This window comes from Xyrauchen texanus, chromosome 44, assembly GCF_025860055.1.
Source record: "Xyrauchen texanus isolate HMW12.3.18 chromosome 44, RBS_HiC_50CHRs, whole genome shotgun sequence".
NCBI lineage: Eukaryota > Metazoa > Chordata > Actinopteri > Cypriniformes > Catostomidae > Xyrauchen > Xyrauchen texanus.
The window spans coordinates 5,331,444-5,357,864 of NC_068319.1; the positions used below are offsets into that span (position 1 = coordinate 5,331,444).

The 26,421-nt window shown below is 39.8% G+C and overlaps 3 protein-coding genes across 4 annotated transcripts in view; 1 reads left to right on the forward strand and 2 right to left on the reverse strand.

Annotated features, from left to right (window-relative positions):
* Nucleotides 1–1,740, reverse strand: part of LOC127636341 (seizure 6-like protein) — a 47,895-nt gene extending 46,155 nt beyond the window's left edge. Inside the window, exon 1 of the mRNA XM_052116794.1 lies at nt 1,185–1,740. Coding sequence (XP_051972754.1) covers nt 1,185–1,266 — 82 coding nt within the window. The 5' untranslated portion in view covers nt 1,267–1,740. The remainder of the gene's footprint in view (nt 1–1,184) is intronic.
* Nucleotides 1,741–9,469: 7,729 nt separating this feature from the next.
* LOC127637107 (nucleoplasmin-like) lies at nt 9,470–12,021 on the forward strand. Its single transcript, XM_052118017.1, has 8 exons — nt 9,470–9,752; nt 9,861–9,943; nt 10,005–10,121; nt 11,249–11,342; nt 11,410–11,510; nt 11,599–11,627; nt 11,734–11,767; nt 11,849–12,021. The coding sequence occupies exons 1-8, from the start codon at nt 9,716–9,718 to the stop codon at nt 11,879–11,881; spliced, it is 528 nt and encodes a 175-aa protein (XP_051973977.1). The 5' UTR covers nt 9,470–9,715; the 3' UTR covers nt 11,882–12,021.
* Nucleotides 12,022–12,529: 508 nt separating this feature from the next.
* The window catches only part of LOC127636634 (unconventional myosin-XVIIIb-like), a 53,015-nt gene continuing 39,123 nt past the window's right edge, over nt 12,530–26,421 (reverse strand). Inside the window, exons 37-43 of one of the 2 annotated variants that reach the window (XM_052117291.1) lie at nt 26,306–26,389; nt 24,891–25,028; nt 24,613–24,798; nt 22,248–22,381; nt 18,925–18,966; nt 15,232–15,399; nt 12,533–14,398 (exon numbers count right to left, since the gene is read on the reverse strand). In XM_052117291.1, the coding sequence (XP_051973251.1) occupies nt 13,477–14,398; nt 15,232–15,399; nt 18,925–18,966; nt 22,248–22,381; nt 24,613–24,798; nt 24,891–25,028; nt 26,306–26,389 (1,674 nt within the window). In that variant the 3' untranslated portion in view covers nt 12,533–13,476. Of the gene's footprint in view, nt 14,399–15,231; nt 15,400–18,924; nt 18,967–22,247; nt 22,382–24,612; nt 24,799–24,890; nt 25,029–26,305; nt 26,390–26,421 lie in introns of both variants that reach the window. The other variant, XM_052117290.1, reaches the window with a different exon arrangement.

Sequence of the window (26,421 nt, forward strand, 5' to 3'; positions counted from 1 at the left end):
ACGATATAGGCCTACATACATTCTGTAAGGAAAGGGCAGATTTGTGTGTTTTTAAGCATGACATCATCACGCACACCATTTTTATCAATAAAGGGCCATTTGAATGGAAACAGGCAGAAGACAACAAATTTCGCAAACAATTTTTTTTATGCATTTTCACTTTGTTGATAACAAAATAGCACGAAAAGCTTAACTTTTAATAAACCCAGAACATTCCTTTAAGATGCATTGGCTGTTTAGGCTACTGACACCATCATTTTGCATAACAGCAAAAATGCATTCATAATAAAAAGACACCCTACAGCCTATTAGAAGACAGAATCTTTGAAAATGTTCTATAAAGGAGCAACATCCACTCTCGCATGTCCCGATTAAAGATGAGTTGCCCACGCATGGTGGAACTGAGCTAAATTTACACAGCGAGTGATTAACGAGCTGCTCGGGAAAAACACAAGGGCGGATGAACCAACATTGTCATTTGACTTCTTGTACACGCATTTGCATGAGCAAACAGTATTACATTTATAACACCAGGTCAGGGGGAGAGTGAGTGAGTAAGTGGTTGATGTACAACTGAGTCAAGCACATGGTTTACCAGCACTGATGTTGTGATGATGCATGGCATGAAACACAATAACCTTGTGAAGGAGGCATGCTTATCAATGGATAAGCAATAAACCAATGCAGTTTTCATTTCAGTTCAACAAAAGCGAGTCAAGGGGCAAAGTGTCCTTGTGTCATACGGATATGATTTACAATGCTGTTCCGAGACCACTATGTACACAATGTGTATCTATACATCCGATACACTATAAATCGTATTCAGCTGAGGAATCCCGCAGCGTTTCCCTCTGCCGATGCGCGTTGATATGCACCATGTTTCTTTATTATTTCTGCCCCAATTTGTTTCTTTAAAACAATCCCAGCAGCACATTGAACACCCAGATCGATTATAACAGGCATGTTTATCTCATTGCATCTGTTTGAAAACCTCATTTATATACGCAATTAATTATGTTGTTAAGTAGCTCCTGATATCTGACTTTTATTAAGCAGTCACTGTGTAATTTTAATAAGAGTAGGGTAATTGGGCTAATTAAAGTTTCCAGGGGGATGCATGTGTGCCAGTGTATTGCAAGACAAGGGCATCTCAGGAAATCAGTGCAATATGAAATGCACATTACCTTGGGTTGCGATCTCTCCCCAAAGAATCCCCATCCAAAGCATGAAACCAACGAGGAGGGCATCACTTTGAACTCCCAGCATCGTAACGCACAGTCCAAATGGGGGGTTCCAGCACTGACTAAACACAGATTAAAGTCCACGGCAGAGATGTTGAGTTGAACTCAGAAGCGGCGAGTTTATGTCTCTGTGTTTTTATAGCTTTGTGATTTCGGTTGGGTTTCTGTCTCGAGCTCTCTTCATCTCTCCTCTGCTGAACTCCGCAGTGTTTCTTATTCTCACTTACTCACCTCCTCCTCTCTCTCTCTCTCTCTCTCTCTCTCTCTCTCTCTCTCTCTCTCTCTCTCTCTCTCTCTCTCTCTCTCTCTATGCGCGCGTGTGTGTGTAAAAGTTGCTGATGCTGTGAGGAGGAAATGCTCTTGAAGTCTGTTCTTACAAAAAAAAATAGATGGATGCACGAATGAACAGACAGACAAACCGCCACTTGTTTAAGATGACATGTAAGGTTAAAAAAAAAAAAAAAAAAACATTTAAAAATGCGTCTAGACACATGTGTTCTTGCGACTTGCATATATTCAAAGCAGGTAATGTTATGTTTATAGTATTACATTTGTAAACATTTTCAAAAACATGTGGCTTTAAAGTGCTGATACTTTTTTTGTTTTTGATTTTGGTGCCTCTCCGGAGTATGTAGATGACATGAAGCCATGGTCAGAGGTTGGTAATGTTGATATCATAAACTACTTTTTTGACTTTTTACTCGAAATAACACTTGAATGATTGCTGTTCTCTGTCTAAATCGCTCGTTTTGGTAGTTTTTACATTGTGTCTTGAGACCAGAAAACACGAAACAGCAGGGGCGGAATTGCCATCGGGAGAACCGGGACTTTTCCCAAAGGGCCGGCTGCGAAACGTGGCCAAATGGGCCCCGATAAGCTGTAATGGGCCACTGCGTTATGCAGAACGGGCCAAAAAACAGTCCAACGATATGCCAAAGGGGGCAGCAATATGCAGTAAAGAACATCGAACATTTATCCCATGTCTCATCTCTGGCTAAAAAGGTTCCTGGCCTCTACTAAGAAATGAGATAGACCTCAAGTTTGAGGTGGCATGAGCAGAGCAGACTTTGTTTTAAACAGATATGCCCTGCTATATTTTTTTTCTGAGAGAAGATGTCATCTCGAGAGAACCGTATTAAGACCTCCAGCCCTCTCTGAGATATGTGATGCTTTGATGTGAATATTCTATCAAGTGGCCAGAAAAGACTTTCATTCCAGAGCTTTGTTTTGAAATGCTTGTTAGTTGGATCAAACTGATTGTGGTAATCTTGGTTAATTACTGTAACATTTAAAGGTCGGGCAAGGAGGAGGTGGGAACCGGCTGAACAATAAATGTAAAAGTTTAATGATATAAATGAACTTAAATCAACATAAAACATAAAGGAACACAGACACATATGCAGCGCGGCCATGTGCATCTCTCTCCCTCTCTCTCTCTCTCTCTCTCTCTCTCTCTAACTGTCTCACTCCTCCCCCGCCTGATTCAGGCCAGGGTGCCACCAGAACACAAGGAATACAGACACATATGTAGAGCGTCCACGTGCGTCTCTCTCTCTCTCTCTCTCTCTCTCTCTCTCTAACTGTCTCACTGCTCCCCCGGTCAGGGTGCCACTGATCTACCCAGACTGATCTATCCCCCCATCTCTGGAGGGGAGACGCTGCCCTTCCAGTCGTTCGGTCAGCCTGTGGTCCATCCTGTCTCCTGGGAACCTGGGGAGAGACGAGGGGAGGCGTGGGGAGAGAGAAAGGGTGAACGAGAGAGTTGTTGTCACCCGGTCCTCAACCGCTCCTCCCCTCTGGCGGACGACAGCTCGCTCCTCCCCTGGTGGACGGCAGCGAGCCCTCCGACTTCTCAGCGTACTTCAGTGGTTCCTCCAGCTCTCGGTGGCCGGCAGCGACCCATCTGTCCCCAGGTACGGCTGCTCCTTTGGGCTGACGGCAGCGGTGAGGACTCCATGACCGCGCATCTCTCCTCCCTCCTGGGTTTCGGCACCACTGTAACAGGTAAAGGTCGGGCAAGGAGGAGGTGGGAACTGGCTGAACAATAAACACAAGGTCTCTCTCGAACAGGCGTCTCCATCTCCCCCTTATCTCGCTCTCCCGCCGATTCAGCGTAGGCCCGGCTACACCCTCCTCCTCATCACAATTACTTTTTAAAGATATATATTTTTTTATGCCTAAACCTTAAAATGTACCAATAAACTGGCTGGGAATAAGGCTTCGTAAGGGCACAGGTAGTTGGCAGTGCAGCCTTGGAGCAAATACAATTTTATTTCTTAATGTAACAATGCTATTTTATTAATCTCCAAACGATTCCTGCAATTTGGGCCAGAACTGTAATAATGTATCCAACACGAAACCTTAATTGCTGGCATATTGGCTGGCCTTAAAGTGTCTAAGTCACTGATGCACGATTGACACTATGGAGGAGTCCAATACCTTCTTTTCCTCGAGAAAATCTTAATTAGATCCTAGGAGGTCTGAGAATTATCTGTGAATTCTCTTACAGCCTCAATCTTCCACACTTTCTCCATTTTCTTGACTTTTGTCACCCCAATTCCACACTAAAATGCCAATCCACAATATGCTTAGTTTACTTGGAAAGTGCTGGCACAGTTATTATGTAGCTAATGTGTGTGATTGTTTTTGGGAACAGAAAACATTTTCAGCAACTTTGGTGCATTTTCCCAGCAACAGTTAAAGGGGTAGTTCACCCAAAAATTGACTACCATTTACTCAACCTTATGTTGTTCACCGTATGACTTTCTTGGCTTGGAACGACATGAGGGTGAGAAAATGATGACAGAATTTTCATTTGTGGGTGAACTATTCCTTTAACTTGTAAGGCTGTTTGTGTGCGAGTGTTTCACGGAGGAGATCAGGGCCCACACACACGCAGAGGAATCACTTGAGCCCTCCTACGCTCTCTCTAAACCATTCTATATGCCGTCAAGAGAGGAGATTGTGTGCGTAGAGCTCCCATGTGGACACACTGCAATCATTTTATCACAGGGTATTCAGATCTATTTTTTTTTTGCACATCAAGCTTGGCCTTCACTGGTGAGCACAGGTGTGCATACAAAAAAAACTATAAAGCTGTATTAAAATGCACCTACAGCAGCTCATAATACTTTGCAATGTCAATATGTAATATTTGTATATGGGGAGAGTGGGACTAATTGTCGTACTATATTTCACAGAGTAAAGGTTTATTTTTGAAAGTCAAATTCTGTTTTAAGTTTTAAACTATTGAACTTTTTCACCATTATTGCCCATCTTTTGGGAAACTTGTCACAATGGAACTTGCCATTATAGGAATATTCTGGGTTCAATACAAGATGAGCTCAATCGTCAGCATTTGTGGCATAATGTTGTTTACCACAAAAATAATTTCTGAAAGAAAAAATCTGGGTTACAGTGAGACACTTACAATGGAAGTGAATGGGGTCAATCCATAAACGTTAAAATACTCACTGTTTCAAAAGTATAGCCATAGACGTCAACAATGCGTTTTAACATGATTTTACTGTGATAAAATTGCTTATTAACCTTTTCTGTGTAAAGTTATTTCCAAGTTTACATGACTACGTAAAGCTGTAAACTCTGTAATCCTGCAAAAAATGCCAGAAAAAAACAAAAACCTACTTTACAGCTCAAATAATACGCAAGTTTAAACAGAGGAATTCATTTAAGGGCTTTTATTAAATTATAAGCTTCAAATTTCTGCCTTTAAACCCTCCAAAAATTGGCTCCATTTACTTCCATTGTAAGTGCCTCACTGTAACCTAAAATGTTTTTTTATGCTGTTGATTGTACTGAACTCAGGATATTTATTTAAACAGACTATTGTTCATGTCATCATCCCTTAGAGATAGGGTGAGGAGCTCAGTCATCCGTGAGGAGCTCGGAGTAGAGCCGCTGCTCCTTTGCGTCGAAAGGAGTCAGTTGAGGTGGTTTGGGCATCTGGTAAGGATGCCCCCTGGCCGCCTCCCTAGGGAGGTGTTTCAGGCACGTCCAGCTGGGAGGAGGCCTCGGGGAAGACCCAGGACTAGATGGAGAGATTACATCTCCACACTGGCCTGGGAACGCCTCGGGGTCCCCCAGTCAGAGCTGGTTAATGTGGCTCAGGATAGGGAAGTTTGGGGCCCCCTGCTGGAGCAGCTGCCCCCGCGACCCGACTTCGGATAAGCGGTTGAAGATGGATGGATGGATGGACTATTGTTGGCTTTCCAGCTAAATTTGCAATGCACATATCAGCAAAAATTTTGTTTTGGTCAACAAATATTGTATCAAATAAATTGCATAAATTAATGGCTAAAGGATTTTGACTTGAAAGTGTACACTGATATAGGCTAGCCATTGTGACAACTTCCCCATGTGACTACTATCCCCTTTAGCCACTTTATCCCCTATATCTAATATTAATTTACCCATCAGCCCTCACACACTTCATAATATCAGAGTCTCTTTGTCCTCCCATCACTCATGCCATCTTCTTACCCCTCCTTTACTTTCTTTTCATCCTGCAGCTCGTGGTCTTTGATGGCGGTGAGGGGCTGGTGGTGGAACCCACGGGAGCGGCGGTCAAACTCCCAGCCCATGTTCTCGCCGTTCTGTAATCCACAGCCTGAGCTATCTGTAAATAATACATCATACAGCTGTCTATGAGTGTGTGTGTGTGTGTAACTACAGCATGGGTCCAAGGGAGTTTGAGATATATAAACAAGCATGGAAAATATAAGTAAAAGGAACTGAAATGCACATTCCGTCTCATTTTCAATGAATAAAAGAAACTGTGTCATAAGTATATATGCAGGGCCTATTCTCATCAGAATAAACTGATTCAAGGGATCTCTTTAACCTCCTTTTAAGGCATAGTTCATATACAAAAATGAAAAATCTGTCATCATTTACTAGCCCTCAGAAGCCCATATGATTTTCTTTATTCTGTGGAACACAAAGAGATGTAAGGCAGAATGCTTCAGTCATTTTTCATTGTACAGAACAAAAAATGCAATGAAAGGTGAATGACTCAACAAAAAGCAATATTGGTTTGGAACAACACGAGGGGGAGTAAATTATGACAGATTCTTCATTGTTGGGTGAGCTATCCTTTAAAGGTCATGTTCACATGACAAGAAATCTGCTTAAATTAGAATTTAACATTTATTTTGTCACTATGCTTTTCCCATCTGTTCATTAAAATGCATTCAAATCCCATACACGGTGATCTTCATTTCTGCATTTAATTAAATGTTGTACTGCACTGAAGTTGCAGTACAACTTTACAAAGTACAAAAAACATTAAAGAATGTTATGTATACGTTCTTTATAGGTTGTCACACACACACCCTGTACATTCTGTGAAGGTTTGTTTATGGTTATAACAATAAAACTTAAAATTAACATTATGTTTAAGTTATTTTTGTCACACAAAAACCTCTCTGCTACTTTATGGGAATATTTGTTTATGGTTAAAAAAACAACAAAACTAAAAGTACTCATTAAAGAACGTTCTGTGTAGGTTCTAATTAGGTTGTTACACAAAAACCTCCCTGCAACATTCTGGGAATTTTTGTTTAAAAATAGAACCTAACGAGAACATACTTAGAACGTTAGAAATGGTTCCCAAAAAAGAACCAAACGGGAACCAAATGCTAATGTTAGGAGAACGTTCTGTGTTTGCTGGTAACTTTTTCTGATGGTTCGTTTATAGTTATAAAAACAGAACCAAAGGAGAACGTTCCTCGAACAATTTGGTTCCCAAAAAATAACCAAACGAGAATCATATGCTAACGTTAGGAGAACGTTCGGTGTTTGCTAGTAACTTTTTCGGAAGGTTATAACCAAAACAGAACCAAAGGAGAACGTTCCTCGAACGATTTGGTTCCCAAAAAAGAACCAAACGGGAACCAAACGCTAATGTTAGGAGAACGTTTGGTGTTTGCTGGTAACTTTTTCATAAGGTTAGTTTATAGTTATAAAAACAGAACCAAAGGAGAACGTTCTCGAACAATTTGGTTCCCAAAAAATAACCAAACGAGAACCATATGCTAACATTAGGAGAACGTTCAGTGTTTGCTAGTAACTTTTTCGGAAGGTTATAACCAAAACAGACCCAAAAGAGAACGTTCCTCGAACGATTTGGTTCCCAAAAAATAACCAAACGCTAATGTTAGGAGAACGTTCTGTGTTTGCTGGTAACTTTTTCGGAAGGTTAGTTTATAGTTATAAAAACAGAACCAAAGGAGAACGTTCCTCGAACAATTTGGTTCCCAAAAAATAACCAAACGAGAACCATATGCTAACGTTAGGAGAACGTTCGGTGTTTGCTAGTAACTTTTTCGGAAGGTTATAACCAAAACAGAACCAAAGGAGAACGTTCCTCGAACGATTTGGTTCCCAAAAAAGAACCAAACGGGAACCAAACGCTAATGTTAGGAGAACGTTTGGTGTTTGCTGGTAACTTTTTCAGAAGGTTAGTTTATAGTTATAAAAACAGACCCAAAAGAGAACGTTCCTCGAACGATTTGGTTCCCAAAAAATAACCAAACGCTAATGTTAGGAGAACGTTCGGTGTTTGCTGGTAACTTTTTCAGAAGGTTATTTATAGATATAAAAACAGAACCAAAAGAGAACGTTCCTCGAACAATTTGGTTCCCAAAAAAATAACCAAACGAGAACCATATGCTAACGTTAGGAGAACGTTCTGTGTTTGCTGGTAACTTTTTCAGAAGGTTAGGCTATAACCAAAACAGAACCAAAGGAGAACGTTCCTCGAATGATTTGGTTCCCAAAAAAGAACCAAACGGGAACCAAACGCTAATGTTAGGAGAATGTTCGGTGTTTGCTGGTAACTTTTTCGGAAGGTTATTTATGGTTATAAAAACAGAACCAAAAGAGAACGTTCCTCGAACGATTTGGTTCCCAAAAAAATAACCAAACGAGAACCATATGCTAACGTTAGGAGAACGTTCTGTGTTTCGTTTTAGTGGAAATGTACCTAAAATCAACTGAGATTTCAGTTCGGCTGTCTTTTTGAGAGGTAACTTCAGCTAGTGCTGTGTCATGTGAACGAGGGGCTGTTCAAACAGCCGCTCGCGCAGTTTTTAAATTGTTTTCCATGTAAACATTTGCTCAATGGATGTCTTTTGACAACTGCGTCACGTTTCACTGTGTTTTAGCATCTCTCATGGCAGCACTGCATTTTTAGAAGCTGCTTTGAGATAAAAAGTACTTCAACTGTCTCGAGACACCGGTGTTCTGCTCTATTTGTTGTGGTGCGTTTAGCTTATTTAGCACGAGAACACGTCTGTGCTGAACAGTTACTGGAAGAAATTATTTAGCCAAAAGTTTCATAACCGCTACTCATCCTCTAGAGACAAACAATGCTTTCTCAAAGTCACCAGAATTTAGGATTGCCACTCGTCCTTTACTGAATCAATACGAAATGCGATTTTTCCCGCATTTAAGCTGGTCAGATGGCGTCACTGTGAAATCGTTCCAGATCGTCAGTTGATATAGCCTAAGGTGGGAAAGGGACCGTTTGAAAAGTCCACAAATGGTGGTAAAACTGTGGAGTTTTTTTTCTATATAAATGTTCAATAAGATCTAACAATGTATGAATACAATCATAATGACAAAATCTGAAGGAAAAAATAAATACAAATGAAAAAATGTATATATATATATATAATATAAACACACAAAATGCATACACAAGATAAAGAAGACAAATAATCGAAAAATCAATAGATTTTTAACATATAATAATTTTTTTTATTATTTTATTATATTTACAAGTCATGGGTCAGGAACGTTCTCATTTTAGCATATAAGAAAGGACATACAACCTTTATTAATAAAGCATATTAACTCAATACAATTGAGTCCACATTAAGTGTCCCTTATTTTAAAACTTCAAAAGTGGCAAAAAAAATATTTGAATGCTTTGGTTTTGTTTTTGCCAAAAAAATGACCCTGGGGGAGCATGACCCCGGACTCCCCTATATAAGGTTGTACAAGTCAGATTTCTATGCATACCCTCAAAAGAAAATCCTGCAGGCGCACATCTATTGTCAATGTTAAAATGGTAAAGACCAACAGGCTAATGAGATATAAAAGGCAACATATTTTGTATGTGTAATTAAATTAAATTAGATTAAAACATGATTAAAACGCAGTCAGTTTTCAGCGAGTTCATGCGGCAGGTCGGATCCCTAATTAACCTGCGTGAGCTTGCATTAATTGCTGTCACCTGATGCGCCATTAAGGTCCTATTAAATCGTTCGTAGGAGACAATTCTGCGGTTTCTTTTCCTTTTGCTGTCTTTGAAGCAGCCCTGAGGATATTTCTGGTGAGAAAAGTAAATGCGTTTTGAAATAATTAGCTGCACACGTGATTCGTTAACGTAAACTTGTGTAGGCCTACATTTCAGTTGTTTTTGTTTGGGTCATCCAGTGTACTTTAACAACATGAGCAAAACTGAAAAACCTCTTTCCACTCTTTGGGGTAGGATATGCCATTTGTTTCCTCTTTTCAAAGTAAAATGGAAGTATTTAGATGGCACAGAAAGTCTTGCACCATATTTGCTCAATTAATCGGTCCATGGATGTTTAGGTTGTGAACTCAATGCATTGAATAAAGAAGAATCATTCAAGACAGATGATACGAACCACCAACACCAGTTGGCGTTACGAACGGTAGGTTAAATGGTGTTAAATGTGCTGTTGAGTGCTGTTTAACTCAACACTTCTTCTGAAGATGTGTCTGGGTCACACCGCCAAAGAGGAGTTCAATATTATCGAGTTGGTCACTGGCGAGGGCAGCAGTAGGACGAAAGCTGTTCCAATAGCAACACTACTCAGATCCATGCCAACGGTAAGATTTGTTTTTTTAATTGTAAATTATTATTTTTTAATTTAAATTTAAATAAGTAAACTGGCTGTCCCTTAATTTAAAACACTTGAAATACCCTACGAATTGACCTGTTTCAGTGATTTTCCCCACACACACACACCACATCCGCCATATTTGTGACTGTCAGTTAGCGGAAACAATGGTGGTGAATGGAAAGACACCAGTAAAACTATATCAACAAAAACATAAAAATTATCCCAGGAAATCCCATGAAAGATGGATTTGGGTCTGAAGTCGGCACAAATATTGGCGAAGTTGACTTTTGTGGACATTTATAAAGTTTTATTCGTAATTTATCTCCGTATGACGGCAAGTCTGATGTGTTACTGGGGAATGCACACATCTACCAGTACAATACCATAAACATCTCCCATTTAGAAGTTACAAATGTTTTGTTTTCTGCTACGATTTGGTCACTATTACGAAGAGTTTGACCATCCCGTTTGTATGAATGTAAGAGTTGCTTTAAACTCGTGAAGAGCACCAAGCAACTGAGGCATGGTGAATAAAGTCTGTCCTATATGATCTTGTTTTTTATTGATTTACGTCATACACATTAAATACTATATATTCACAGTGCTTTAATTTATTACGCATTACAATTATCGCATAAATTTGATACAGTCTGGGTGTTATCATGGTCCTATTTGCATTTCCAGTTTAAATGTATCTAAACTGATGTTCCCCGACATTTGCCACATCCCACAGCGCAATGAAGAAATATGGAATTTTAGTCCCAAACATGGCGGTGCAGTCATAGTGTCATTAAATGGGGAGGTGTTCAAGCTGTTGGGTCAATTTGTAGGCCAAGTCTAGTTTGCCACGTGTTCCCTCTGGAATTTTTAAAAGGGGTTTTGAACTTCTTCATGAAAAGCCTTTGATGGGTCCTTCCAATACTTTGCTTCATAAGGAAATGCATCAATATAAGAACTTTGTTTCAAGTGTTTTCATGGCATTTTTAGTTTATAAATATGTCTGACAAAAAAAATTGTCAGTTTGTGCAGTATATTAAATCCTGACTGTGGTGTTATAATTGATATTTACCTCCCATGTTGTCCATTTTTCAAGAGGTTTAATTTCTCCATTAGGTCAATCTGTCTGGTTTTGATCTTCATCCACCAGTGACTTTTCGACTGAAGCACGGCTCTGGGCCTGTGTATGTCGGAGCGGAACATGTGGCCTGTGAGTTGTCCTCTTTGCTCTAATTTTGGCTACTTTTATACATCTGCAACTTTGACTTCTTTCCCAGTGGAGGAGTATTCTGATGAAGAGTTGGATGAGGAAGTAGAAGAAGAGGAAGATATTGAAGAATCGCCAGTGAAGAAAGTCACTAAAAATGGTGCTGGCAAGGTGTGGCCAGGTTTTACATTGTCTAAGGTCACAAATGTGATAAACAAATTTACACTGATCTTACTGCTTCCCATTTTATTTTTTAAAGAGAAAGAAGCCAGAAAAGGCAGAAGAGGAGTAAGTGCAAGGATGTTTCTCAGCTGAGGAACAAATTATCCAAAACAATGCAGCTAACATTTTCATTTTTCATCACTGGAAACTTGTTGACTTTTCTTAAATTCAGGGATACCTCAGATGGGGAAAATCCACCTAAAAAGGTGGTTGTAAGTATGTTATTTTATATTTTAATATTTATGTTTGGTGTTTAAGTGAATAATGATTCCCTGTATCCTTTTTAGGGTAAAGGAAGGGGACGAAAGGCTAAGGTGTGACCTTTGCAGCTTTGTCTTATTACAGGTGTGGATTGAGAAGTGCCGTGTTCCCAAAAGGGTTCTGTTAGACTTTGAGTTAAAAGCTCAACTTTTCCCCATGGTCCCAATGGAACTACACTGTATGTCAATAAAACTGTTTGGAGAAGGCAAACTTGTCATTATTTCTGAACTCTCCATGCAGAAAGTATGATTTGAGTTGACAAACATGTCTGTGTTAATCAAGAAGTCCATGAGGTTTTGTGTCCTTTAATTTTTATATACTACGGGTGCTTTTCAACCCTAACCATGGTAAAATTGCTAATGCTCTGCCTTCAGTAGCTTTATTGCTCAAAGTATGGCAACAGCAATATGATAGACACTGGTGTTCAATAGTTAATATAATTAAAATGAATATTCCTATGAATTACCGGTTAATTAAGTTATTAGAATATTCAGTTAGGTGTACATTTCAGTATTTTACTTCATAAAATGCCTCATCCAAATAAGAATTGGACATTTTAAGTTCTGCTGCAGTGTACCATGTATTTTTAATTTTCACAAAATTCAACAGTTTCCAAGATAACTGGACACCATTTGCAGAGTTAAATGTGAAACATGTTTCACTTGTACTGCATAGTATTCAGTAAGTTTTATGCTGGTCTTCCATTCTGAACACGGCTATCATTTTGTTACTGCTTCTCTAGTAATACAACAAAGCAAGCAGTCTATACTAATTTCAATAGGAGAAACATGAGTCTAAAACTCTATTTTGGACATTAACATCCTCTGCTTTATAAAGCACAATCGCTGTTCTATTTTGGGCTAATATCCCTTAGAAATGGGATGCTGCCACATTACTTTGAAAGGTCAGAAGCAAATACCAATGATTGTGCTCGACGTTTTTATTTACATCTGTTGGCATTCAACAAATTTACACTGACTGCTGTGAGGGAGAAAGAGCACTTGCTGGTCCAGATTCATTTCCCCCAACCTGATGCACCCCCCCAGGCATCAGCGTGGCTCAAACCAAGGGCATGTTTACTGTGAGAATATAAGGAATTAAATGAGCATATTCACTTTAACATCTTTATTCATGTGTACAAACAGTGTTCAAAATAATTCCTCAAGTGTATTTGTGCTTCCAGTAAATATGCCTCAATGCATTCAACATGGATGATTCCCCATCTATCCTGTCATTAGAAAAAAGACAGTGATTAAATATATTTCCATATGTTGCTCATTTTCCAGATTTTTTTTTAACAGTATTGTTTACAGGACTAGATCATCCAAAATGAAAATTCTGTAATTTGCATGTCAGTCCAAAAACTGTACGACAACACAAAGCTTTCGTATGGCTTAAGAAGGCTTTAAATATAACATCATAAGAACTACTTTTAATGTACTTTTATGGTGCTTGGACACTATACACTTTCATTCGATGAGAGTGGTATGATAATTCTTAAACTTCTAATTTGGTGTTCTGAGGGTTGCTATGTTCAAAATGCCATTCAGAACTAAGATGTTTAGTAAATGACACATTTTCAATTTTTGGGTGAACTATCCCTTTTCATGTAAGGCAGGTCAGTGGAGTTTTAAGCTTAACCTCATTGAGCCTGCTAATCGACTTCTGCTTTTTTGAGGTACTTCTTCATCACTGAGTTGACATCCTCACTGCCCTCGGCTTCCAACCTCTCTCCCTGAGGCCCACGGCGCTGCTGAGATCCTCCAGAACTTGAGGAATCCGAGTCAGACTCCCTACGTGCCAATCTGGATGGGGGCAACTCCCCAAAGTGCACACTGAGGGCTCGTCTCTGGCCCCCTCTGGAGCTACAAGATGCAAGGCTGCTGGTGGACGGTGCTCGTCGGATTGCTGGGAGAAAGTCCAAGTTGGCATCCCCTACATCATCTCCTGCCCTTCCCTTGTCTTGGTTGCCAAGGTGTCGCCTATTCTGGAACACAAGAGGCTCCGCCCCTAGTTTAGACTCTCCACCCTCAGCCACCAGACCACCAAGTAGACGACGATGGATTGGCTGATAGGAGCCAACAGGGGGCAGGGCTTTCATGCTGGGCTCCTCCTCACTTTCCTCTGGGATAGCAAGGCTGGACAAGTGGCGGCGGGAACTTGCAGTGGAGGTCACGGAAGTGAGGGAGTCGCACGAACTGTAGCGACCAATCTTTCCTGTGGTAGATGTGGTTGTGGAAGAAGTTGGCCCCGCATCGGACAGGGTACGTAGACTGGAGGCACGAGGTAATTGGGGACTGGGAGGTTTCAGTATGCCAGGTCTGGGCAGGTCCTCCAGAACTTCTTCTGCTTCTAGTGACAGTGCTGAGGCTCTGCGACGGAGCGTGGAGGCCCCTGTGGTCTGATAGATGGGTAGGGACACGGTACTGCCTTCACCTGCCTCTGAGCCTCTTTCCCACTCAGCACGTTTCTTCCTCAAACCCTCCAGAAGTTCAGACAGGGCCGTGGAAGACGACGCTTTGCCAAGACCAACAGAACTTTCTTTGACACCTTCATCCAGGTCCTGCGAGCAAGACCTGACATTGTGGGTGAAATGTGGATCAAGACAATCAACAATTAGTTTTTGTTTAGCATAAAGTCTCCATATCAATATATACAGAAAGAAGACCTCCCATGAAAGTAAAGATATTCAACTGAAATTTTCCAGCCAGTCAGATTAAAAATGGCTTTTCCATCAGGCCGAACGGTTCTGAGCGCAGTGAGTAATGGTTCCAGTAACATTTCCACTTCTGCACTGTTTTGTACAGTATGACTACAAACCATTTTCGACTCAGATTTCTCAACACGGTTAGCGAACAATACTCAGGACAGAACCGTTCTGTTGAAAAGGCTATAGTGATGTAGCAATTCACGATGGGTCACTTGCTCCATCAGTTGATTCGAATCATGATTTCATAGCACCACAGTAGAAAATGAAACCATATCTGTGCCAACGAACCCAGATCGTTATATAACGGCACTATTCTACAATGAGAACTGTTCGGCCAGGTAGTGGAAAAGCACCTACTTATATTGATGCTTCCTTGTAAGGCCACCAGACGATGTGTCCAACAGCTCACCAAAACAATTGACCACATTCTACAAGCCCAACCATCTTGAAACTGATGTTAAAAGTTGTGACTGATAGGTGGCATGATCTGTTGGCCTTCCGAGGAAGCAGTGGTGTGGTGTGGCGTTGTGGCTGAAGCTCATGTTAGTAATTGGAAGGTTCCTGGTTTGAACCCAGTAAGAAGCAAGTCAATGTGCCTTTCTGCATTGTACTCAACCCCAGGTTATCCCATGAGAGGTCTTGTTACCTTTTGAAACACCCTTGTACTAATTTATATTCAAGGTCTTGTTGCTATGCTACCTGAAACTGTAGGTGCTCATGGTGTCAGTAACAGATTGGCGGCCAGAACTGCTTCCTGCGTAAGAAGTTTCTCCTCCTCTGCCCCCTCGTGGCACACCCATCCAGTGACGGATACCTTCACCAACATCTTCTGTGCCCACACTGGAACCGACGCTCGACATTCTGTCACTGAAATTCAAACTCTACGTCACTATGTTGGCCATAGTTTGACCATCACATCAGGCATCTCATTGAAAAGAACAGCAGTTGTATGCATACATTCAAAGCACAATCGGTTAAATCAATATGCCTGTATCAATACATGACCTACATAAATATGATCATGCACATGATAGGAGAGGAGATCTGCTAGGATAATGCCACACATTGATAGCCTCATTGCTACGGAGCAGGCCATGTGTGCCCAGTGAACTGCAAATTCATTCGTTTCGAGATTGCTGTCATTATCAGGGCTCGTAGGGGCAACATGCAGTGATCCATAGCCTGTTTACAGATAGACTTGAGGTGTTTTGCTGAACACCCTAAACAACTGTCCACCTATTTTAATTTCCAGAAGCTCTCATTCTAACAAAGAGGAAGCCAGAATAGAGTGTTTTTATTTTAAGGCAAGCATCTCTAATACTCTTGCTCATACAGTACTTAAGGCTGAAACATACAGTACTGTGCAAAAGTCTTTGGCACATAAGATGTTTCACAAAAGCATTTGTCTTAAGATGATTATTTTCATCTTTAGTGTGTCAATAGGAAATATAAATTTAAGACGCTTAAACATTACTTTTGCAAATAGAAAAGATTAGAATAGAAGAACATGGAGCCCTGCAACAGATGTCATGGCCCCCATGATTTAGCTTTATGTTCACTGGATTTGTATGACATTAAGTGATAAAACTATTCATGTCATTATTTTTCAAGACATCCTCACTCTGCAAAATTTTTCACAAGTGCCAAAAACCTTTGCACAGTACTGTACTCTACACAAGTATGTGAACACAGATGGTTCTAGCTACCAAAGCTCGAATTTTTTACACTGTTGCATTCCAAAATGTGTCAGACTGAATTCAAAACACAACACGTTGCATTCTCAATGTTGCCGCAAGTGGTGCTATATGGGAGTGTGAACTGTGCACTTCTACAGTGAGTTCTCTTTCAAGCCAGCTACTGTCATGGCAGAGAAACAGTTTGAACAGAATATTGCTGAGCAAGTAAGTTAAAGTCAATATAAACCAATCAGCCACAACATTGAAACCACCTGCCTAATACTGTGTAGGTCCCCCTCGTGCCGCCAAAACAGCACCAACCCGCAATTTAGAGAAGCATTCTGAGATGATATTCTTCTCAACACAATTGTACAGAGCGGTTATCTGAGTTACCGTAGACTTAGTCATTTCGGAACAGTCTGGCCATTCTCTGTTGACCTCTCTCATCAACAAGGCATTTCTGTCCACAGAACTGTCGCTCACTGGATGTTTTTGGGTTTTTGGCACCATTCAGAATAGTGTTGGATGCAGTATCATTCAAAATTTTTGTATAAATATTTTAGATTCAGATGCCATAGTAGAAATGTACTATTCACATTCAGCAGTGATTATATTAATCCTTGAGTGAAAGTATCCAACAGGGCATTTACTGAGATTAAGCAAGAAGTATTTGGCTGGTCATGTTATTCTAACATGGCAGCCCCCATGAAGGGATCCTGTCCATGTACAATAAAACAGCTTTTATAAGATAACTCATATGACTGGAGTCTTCATCTCTTGTAAGTGCTCATGATTTTATACAAATATTTCAAAATTACAATTATTTCTTTAGGATTAAAACATTTTAATGAGGAAAAAAGATTTTCGCCTGGCGGACAATAAAATGGATGGAAAATCACATTGACTTACAATGAAGGAATGACCCGAGCCATATCTAGGGACCAGAATCTAAAAAACTTGATGGTGGGCTCTTTTGGGGCAGTAAGCAACCACCCAGAACTCCCTAGCAACTGCACTCATTTCTTCATGCTAAATGTTCAAATCTCTTTTGATGTGGAAATGCTATGCTTGCATTGGTAATGGATCTCTCCTACCCTGTTCTAGTAATTGGTCTCACCACATTCATACAGAGAGTCAAGACCCTGAGCGTTGAGCAACTGACACAGTTATTTTTTTTTCTCTTTGGTCTTACAATTGAAAGAGATGAGACACGGCTGGGGGGTCTCGGCTAATGCACATGCGTTATTCAGAAGACAAAGCATATCACAGTTGATGAACTTTAAAGGACTCTCTTGTAGAGAGGAAAGCTTCTTGTATTTAACATATCAAGTGCAGTGGGAGTGTGGGTATTCGGCAGTTTGCGTCAAACATGTAGGTATCTGTTCGTGTCCATCCAGCCGAGCCCCTCGTCGATCTTCATTGAGGTGTATGAAAGGAAACAGTGACCTTACTCTAATCCACATAGGCCAAGCAAGCAATATAAACAGCCAAACACAGCACTGGTCTATCCATCAACATTTGATGGGTAGACTGTTATGTGTTAGAATCCCCAAAACCATTAAGCCACCGTTTACAAAAGCATGTACCATGCATGTACATACAAAAATGAAACCGAATTGCATAAAGAACAGCATTTCTTCAGTCACACACCAGCAGAATTTAATGTAGGTTATGCAACTAGGACTAGGCGATATATCTTATATTCATAATGTATTTGTGATGATATTGCTGGTGATATAAATGTTCACAACATTGTGAATATTGCAATGATTTTAATGTGCATTTTATTTGGCCAGTACGTTTACTGAAGACAAAAGGTCTAAACGTTAACACACTAGTTTCGTAAATCTTCCATAACTTGTGATTCACGAGTATGGGCGCGTTACGACAAATATTTCGACTGATTTCATCGCTCTGATTTCAGCAAAATCAACATTAGAATTGGTAAATTCAATCTGTCCATATCAATTAATTGACGCAAAACTCTGATTCAACAATTTATTTACATCACTCAAACATGTTAGCCGTTTATTACTACGTTTAGTTATTTTGGTGTAAATAAATGAAATTAGCATTCTTCCTTGTGTTCACTTAGTGAAATACACAGTATGAAAACATTGAGCATGTTTACATGCACACCAATACCCTGATAACTAACAAAAAATCAGGCTTTAAAAAAAATCTGACAATGCAAGAAGCATCGGCTTATTCTCTGCTTTGACATAAAAATGTAAACAGTTATGTGTACAACACTTGTGAACATTGGATAAGCCGGTAAGAACTCTGGTAAAGGTGTTTAAATGCAATGCAAATTTTGGGTAATGGACAAAAATCCCTGTGTTGTTTATGCCCTTACAATAAAGGACAACTTTTTAAGGTGGTTACATGACCTTACATGTTGTCGGCTTATTAAGCAAGATTGTGCATGTAAACGCACTAATTTATTATTTTTAACAAGTGGTGTTTTATTACTTGCAGTATATTAAACATTTTGAATCTACTTGGTAAGAATGGCTTGGTTGAAATAATGGCTCTCCTGTTTAAGAACAAACTCTTTTCAGCCATTTCAGAGCACATACAAAAATATCAAGATATATATATATAAAATATATATCGCCAAGTCCTATACATGTACAACCAGAGGCCTGGTTCATCCGATTGCTCATTCCCAAGCACAGAACAGAGACATGGGAAAGAACGACAACAGGGTTCTTACAGATCTTTCTTTCTAGTGAAGGACTCCATAGCCGTCTGCACACTGTGAAGGGGAGACATCGTCAGACAGACACAAGAGTGGAGTGGAAAGTCAAATTGGCTGGAAGTACGAGCAAAGCAAGCATATCTAATTTTCAGTGAAGTCTAAGCAGTCTGACGGTGAATATCAAAGACTGTGAACTCTGCATTTTACTATGGATGTCTAGGGAGGGAGGCATTATTGAAGCGTTTAGAGTAGCAAAGTACAGCCTTGATTCTGCACCGTGAGGAAAATCTCTTCACTTTTCAGTGCAACTGAAAAAGAACGAAAGCAATTAAAAGCAACCACACAAGTAAAACTTCAAACCCAAGGGAAGAAAAGAGCCTAGTGATCTACTGTATAGGCTTGAAACTGATGCAGTAGGGTTGACCGTAACAAATAAAGCTGCAACAATAGCTGCATATTCACATACTAAAAGCATGTACTTTGCTGGTAATTGTATTAATGTATTAAGCCAGGATTGAGAAACCAACTGCATGTAGATACCACAGACTCTTTTGTCACGTAACATTTACATATAATCGTTACACTGTAGCCTGACCAGGCATGGCATGATAAAAGCTATCTCTTGTCATTTTGTCCTAACCAGCCATGACAAGGGACAAGACATTTTGTCGGCCGCTTGGTTTCTATTTTTGTGGCGTCGCCCACAGTGAAATCTCACTGGTCTAAAATCCCACTGGCTCCACACAGCTGTATAATAGAGTGCAATAGTCTGACTCTGGAAGTAAAAATCCCATAAATTCTTTCTATATGAGAATTGATTATTAATGTTAACTCATAAAAAGACATTTTTTCTCCCCTTTTCTCCACAATTTTGGCATGCCCAATTCCCAATGTGCTCTAAGTCCTCGTGGTGGCATGGTGACTCGCCACAGTCCGGGTGGCGGAGGATGAATCTCAGTTACCTTTACATCTGAGACCGTCAATCCCTGCATCTTATCACGTGGCTTGTTGAGCGCGTTACCTTTGAGACCTTGCGCATGTGGAGGCTTCACGCTATTCTCCGCGGCATCCACGCACAAATCACCACATGCCCCACAGAGAGCCACATTATAGTGACCACGAAGAGGTTAACCCAACGTGACTACCCACCCTAGCAACCGGTTAAATTTGTTGCTTAGGAAACCTGACTGCAGTCACTCAGCACGCTCTGGATTCAAACTTGCGACTCCAGGTGTGGTAGTCAGCATCTTTATTTGATGAGCTACCCAGGCTCCCCTCCAAGGTTGTTAATCAATGGTATATGGTTCTTTTGAAACCAACAGTCCATGTTATTTTATTTTTAACTTATAGCAGAATACCTGGTGAAGAACAACACTTCCTGTGAATCCTGAAGAAAAAGATCTACCAATCATTGAATTACAGCAAACAAACTCCTGCAAAAGAGCTTCAATATTTTGCAATAAACTTAAAATGTATAGTTTCTATACTTATAATCACTTTAAATAAAATATTTTAAATATTTACATTGTTTTAATTTGAAGACTTTTATGAAATCCTAATAAATAAATAAAAAGAACAGGAAAAAATCTGAAAAAGTATCAGGAAACATGCCAAGTTGAAATACTGGCTTCTCCAATAACAATGCTACAGCCAGTATTTTCTACTGTAAATTTTCCATTCCAGGCTGGAATTTCAGTTTATGCTTTGGCCTGAGTGATCCAGTCCACAGTCTGGGGTGGGGCAGACAACTTTCCAATATTTTGAATTTGGACTGCAGTGCCCATTTTAAACGTTTGTTGTTAATCTTACATATAGCACCTTTAACTTGTGGTTTCATACGTTTAAAAAATGCTGAGATGCTTTTCTCATAATTTTTCAATAACTTAAAATGTCAAAAGAGAACTGTTGTAGATTCTTCCTCTTCCATTAAGCAAAGGATTGTGGGCAATTTAACCTTAACAAGCACGCAGCAGTGTACACTTTCTAAAATATGGACATTTGGCATACTATGTATTAGGTTGAACGATTTGGACCAAAAATATGAGATTATTTTGAAAAATATTCCGATTTGAACTGTGACATAATTATTAACAATAATAATAAAAAAAAAATTTAATGTAGAAAGTATTTTCTTTTGACCAAAATTTTGTTATGGGTAAACATGCTCTACTGCAAATAGAAATACTGTTCAAGAAAGGGGTTCACACTTGATTCATCTTTAAAAGAACCGTGCAAATAAATTAAAAATACAGTGAAACATAGTGGGGGAAAATAAACATTCACATCTTCACATTTTATCTGTTCAATGTGTACCTTTTTTTGTCCACTTTGTGATGGGGTAAACCCAGGGCTGGACTGGTAATCTGGCATACTGGGCATTTTCGCGGTGGGCCGACGCACTTGGGGCCGATCAGGGGTGGACTGGCCATCGGGAGAACCAAGCGGGCCACTGGGTCGGCCGCAAAACAGGTCAAATGGGCCACGATAAGCTAAAATGAGCCATTGCCTTATGCAGAACGGACCACAAAACGGCGCCGTGATATGCAGAAAAGGACAACGAACACCCCCCCAACTTTTGGGCCAGTTGATATGTAAAATCCCGGGCCTATTTCTCTTCCCAGTCCAGCCCTGTGTAAACCCAATAATACGTTGTTATTATTAAGTTAAGAAAAGATTATGGAAATATATTTTTAAATAATAATTAATATTATTATAAAACAGTATACATTTTATGAAATACTTTCTTAACTTGCATTCGGCAAGGCTATGTGGTCCGGTTAAACCCTTAAGCCTTTTTTGGCAGAAGCTTTTATTTTGGTAGAAGATGTTTCTGTTTGAAGTAGAGTTGACCATGCCTTTTAATGAAGATACATGCATGGACAATTATTCTGTCCACAAAAATCCTGGTGTTAGGAGGTTACTTTAGATTTGGACAGTAATTTAGAGACCATGTTTTTTTAGAATTACGCAAATGTGCATTTAGTGAATCTAGAGTGCAGTTAATTTAACGCGCTCAGCTCATTAACCTCACGCATGCTTCGAGTATTTATAAATACAGCACAGAAAACAGAGCTGTGCAAATACAGAAAGTGTAGCGAGCTGCGCTTGCAGACTATTTATTAAATTAAATCTCAGGCTTTTTACGGTTTGATAATCACATTACTTCATATATCGATTTAGATTTTATCCCGATTAACGGTTCAGACCTACTATGTAGTATGGATGGTATGCAAACTGGGATGCAGGCATTGTTTCGCCTTGCTATGGATAATATTAATGTGTAAAAGCAATCAAAAAGTAACTAAAAAAGGTCGGCCTCAAAAGGTTACTTGCGATACCTTTCAGTGTCGCTGTCATCGCTTGACTCCACCTCCTCCAGGGCAGCTTGTAGATCAACGATACGCCGGATCGATGTCTCTAGGTCGGCTTGCAGTGTCTGTCTTACTGCGCTAAGCTCTTCCACTTGCATTTCCTGGACAAAGACAAGATTAAATCATCAGATGACCCATCTCAGTAACTCTAGATGTCGAGGGGGAATAGACCGTGCCACAGGACAAGAGAAAACTTTAACCCAGTGTTTCATTTACTTAATCATTGGGTTACAAACTTGTGACTTTTTTAATGTGGAACACTAAAGATGCTACGCAAAATGTTAGCTTTCATTCTATGAAAAAAGATGCAATGAAAGTGAATGGTGACTGAGACGAAAGTTCTGCCTAATATCTCCTTTTGTGTTCCACGGAGGAAAGAAAGTCCTATGAGCTTGGAACAACATGATGGTGAGTAAATGATAATTCAATTAATTTTGTGAAACTCCACACCAAGATGAACGACATCATCTTCATTGCTAATGTGTGCATATCTACAGCCCACTCATGCATTTCCCCCTCAGCAGAAGCCCACGAGCCAGGAGAATACACTGAGCTTTCCAGATATATCTGTAAATATTCCTAATTTAACACAAAAGAAGGAGGCTCTCCGACATTACAGCACCTGCAGGCGTGTAATGCAATTTGACCTGCGTGCTGAGAGTCGACGGGGATTCAATATTATAAATATTAGCTACAGTGTTTCTGACGCATGGTGCATACACAAAGAGTGAAGTCTGGGATACGTTTCTTCTCGATTCTAAGAAACACGCACACACACTGAAGCTCTCCAGGTTATTGGTTATGAAAGGAAAGGGGCAACAGTGAAGGTGTGGTTGTCATGGAGATGAGAGGAGCAGAATGGGATTTGTTGTATCAATAACCTTGCAGAGACAAAGGGAATAAATCATAGACCGACAGTGGTGGCGCATCCAGGAGAGCAGGAGACTGGGGACGTACAAAGACCGGAAGGGGAAAATTAATCGTGTAATCAGTCGCTCCACTGGCTCTTGAACACTCATCTAATTATTCAATAAAAATGTGCACTAGATCAATAATACACTGATACAGAAAATAAGCTCTAAGAGAAAGGCTTAGTGTTTTATATGTTTTCAAATCAAAGTGTTAATGGGTGGATCTCTCAAAAAAAAAAAAAAAAAAAAACTCATAATCATATTGTGCATGAAGACAATTAGGCCTGTTTTTATGATTTTCATGAGTATGAACCCTTTTCACAGACTGTGATGATGCATTTCCACCTTAATTTAGCAGTGTAAATCTAGCAAACTGACTATCATAATACATCTCTCTATATTTTTCCTCTTTTGGAAAGCTGTGGAAACATAACAGTGGATTTATTTATTTTGCTGTAGGAGCAATTGGGAATGGAAAAATAATATTTGCTGTGGTCTCCTATTTACAGCTATATCATTTTACCCCGTTACAGTGTTTACTTCCACGTTCCAAACCCAGAAATGTACAGGTAGAGAGCCAATGAAATGCTGTTGTTTTCGCATATCCCAACTAAGCTGGGGTCAGAGTGCAGGGTCAGCACCCTCAAGCAGATAGGGTCAAGAGCCTTGCTCAAGGGCCCAACAGTGGTATCTTGGCAGTGCTGGGGCTTGAAACCCCGACCTTTCGGTCAGTAACCCACAGCCTTATCCGCTGAGCCACCACTGGCCCAAGACTGCTACTTTTTAACCTCTCTTTGGACCATAACATTATGAGTTGCCTGTAGGCTGCGGAAAGATACAGTATGCAATTTTGCGAATGAGAGACTATGTCTCTTCGATCTGTTTTCATTGCACCTCAGATGAGCTGTCGGTTACATTTTTGTCTGTTCTCACCCAAAACCGAGTGAAATGCAAAAGCAAACAAATCCCTTTTTACTTTTGAATTTAACTCAAGATTTTTACAGTAAAATAACTTGATTTCGCACCAAAACTATCATATGGCTTCAGAAGACTTGGAATATGATGCACGAGTTGCATAAATTACTTTTATAACAGGTTTTGGGTCCTTTTTAAGTTTTAAAGTGAGTCAACATTAACGGTCAATGCATTAAAACTAGCAAATGAGACATCCATTAAAATTCCTCCTTTTGTGTTCCAAAGAATAAAGTCAGTTATGGGTACTTGACGATAAATTTTCATTTAAGCACTCAGAAGAGTGAAAACAATATTTATCTGCAGTATGAACATGGCCTATAATATAGAACAGAAATTAGACATTCTAAAATCGTTTTTCATATTTTTATTCTGCGTAACATTTCACACCCTTTCCCGCATGTTTGAATGGCAGAATGTCAGGTTTGTTTGTTTTGTGTGTCAGTCACCAGATCCATGCGTCGCCGGCTGCTCTCCTGCTCTCTGACACTCAGGTCTTCCATTTCCAGTCTCATATCCGCCAGTCTCTGCTGATAGTATCTGGAGTTATCTCTCTCTCTGGCTTCAGCCTGGGCCGCCTGCTCCAGTTCCTCTCCCAGTCGGACCACACTGTCCCTCAGACGCAGAACCAAGACCTACGCACAAACAGAAATTGTGAGGCTGTTACAATCCCTTCTGAATTGGTTTATAGATAAGGGGTTTTCATGGTTCTAGAGTCTAGACTGACCTCAAATCTCTTGACCTGTCCTCTCTGGAACTCCAGTTTGTTCTCCAGATCACAGATACGAGCTTCCTGCTTGCTCACAATGCTGCGGGCCACCGTAGACGAATCCAGGAACTGTATACGAGCTACACTTGTCTGCAGCTGGGAAGATAAAGACCATACTGTGAACTGCTACAGGCTATACACCTATTATTTGTAACAAATGTTGCCTAAGTAGGAAGCTAAGTTGGTGCAGCTTAACAGTTTAATGGTGATATCTTCCTCAGGTCAAGAACGCAAGTGAAAATAATAAATAATAACAATGCTGTACTGATGTTTAGGCCTTACATTGTGTCCAAACCAAATGTGTAATGTTGCGATGGGTAGCCCCACCCACTGTGAAGTCTTATTGGTCCACAATCTTGCTCCACAATAGAGTGCAACAGTGCCCGCCCACTTTTACAGCCATCTTGGTTCCAGAAGTATTTTTCCCATTAATGTTTTCCATTAGAATGTATTGTTAAAGTGTTCTAAGCCATGAGCAAAACCAATCAGCTCCAATCAGCCTTAAGTAAAAAAAGTAATTTCGAAGAGAAAAAAAAAATAACTAAAAAGGGATTTCGCTAAAAACGAAAATATTCTCATCATTAACTCACCCTCATGGTGTCTATAACATTCTGCTGAACAAGGGCAGATATTTTTAGACGAATATTGCAGCTCTGTAGGTCCATACAATGCAATTGTATAGTGATTAGACATTTCAAGCTCCAAAAATCACATAAAGGAATCATAAAAGTAACCCATACAACTCCAGAGGTTAAATCCATATCTTCAGAAGCAAAATAAAAGGTGTTGTTGAGAAACAGATAAATATTGAAGACTTTTTAAAAACAAATCTAAATGGTAAAAAATGATTACATTTTTTATCCATTTCTCACCCAAAGTGAGTGCATTGCTTCAGAAGACGTACACTATATTATGCCACTGGAGTCATATGGATTACTTTTATGCTGTCTTTTTGATTTTTGGAGCTTGAAAGGTCTGGTCACCATTCACTAACATTGTAAGGACCTACAGAGCTGAGATATTCTTCTAAAAATATGTGCTTGTGTTCAGCGTAAGAAAGAACATCATACACATCTGGGATGGCATGACAGTGAGTACGTGATGAGAGAATTGGCATTTTTGGGTGAACTATCCCTTTAACGTCTTTAATGAGGGAATGAACAACAATCCCATGAAGTATTTTCAATGATAGAATCGAATATTAAAATGATGGAAAAAATTAAATAAATAGATTTTACACTTTAAATCAATAGTTTTAAGTATATTGCAAAATATTCAGTACTATATAGGTAGTTTGAAACTCCTGTGAATTACAGTCCACACTTCAGTTTTAAACAAATGGATGAATGAGTTTCTGCAGGTTCTTCCCTCACCTCCTCTTGTAGCGTCTGTCTCTGTTTCTTCAGCTCCTCCAGTTCAGCTTGAAGCTCCCTGATTTGAGATATATCACTGGAGGACTGTGATAAACATCAGTGAATTCAGTTAGCTT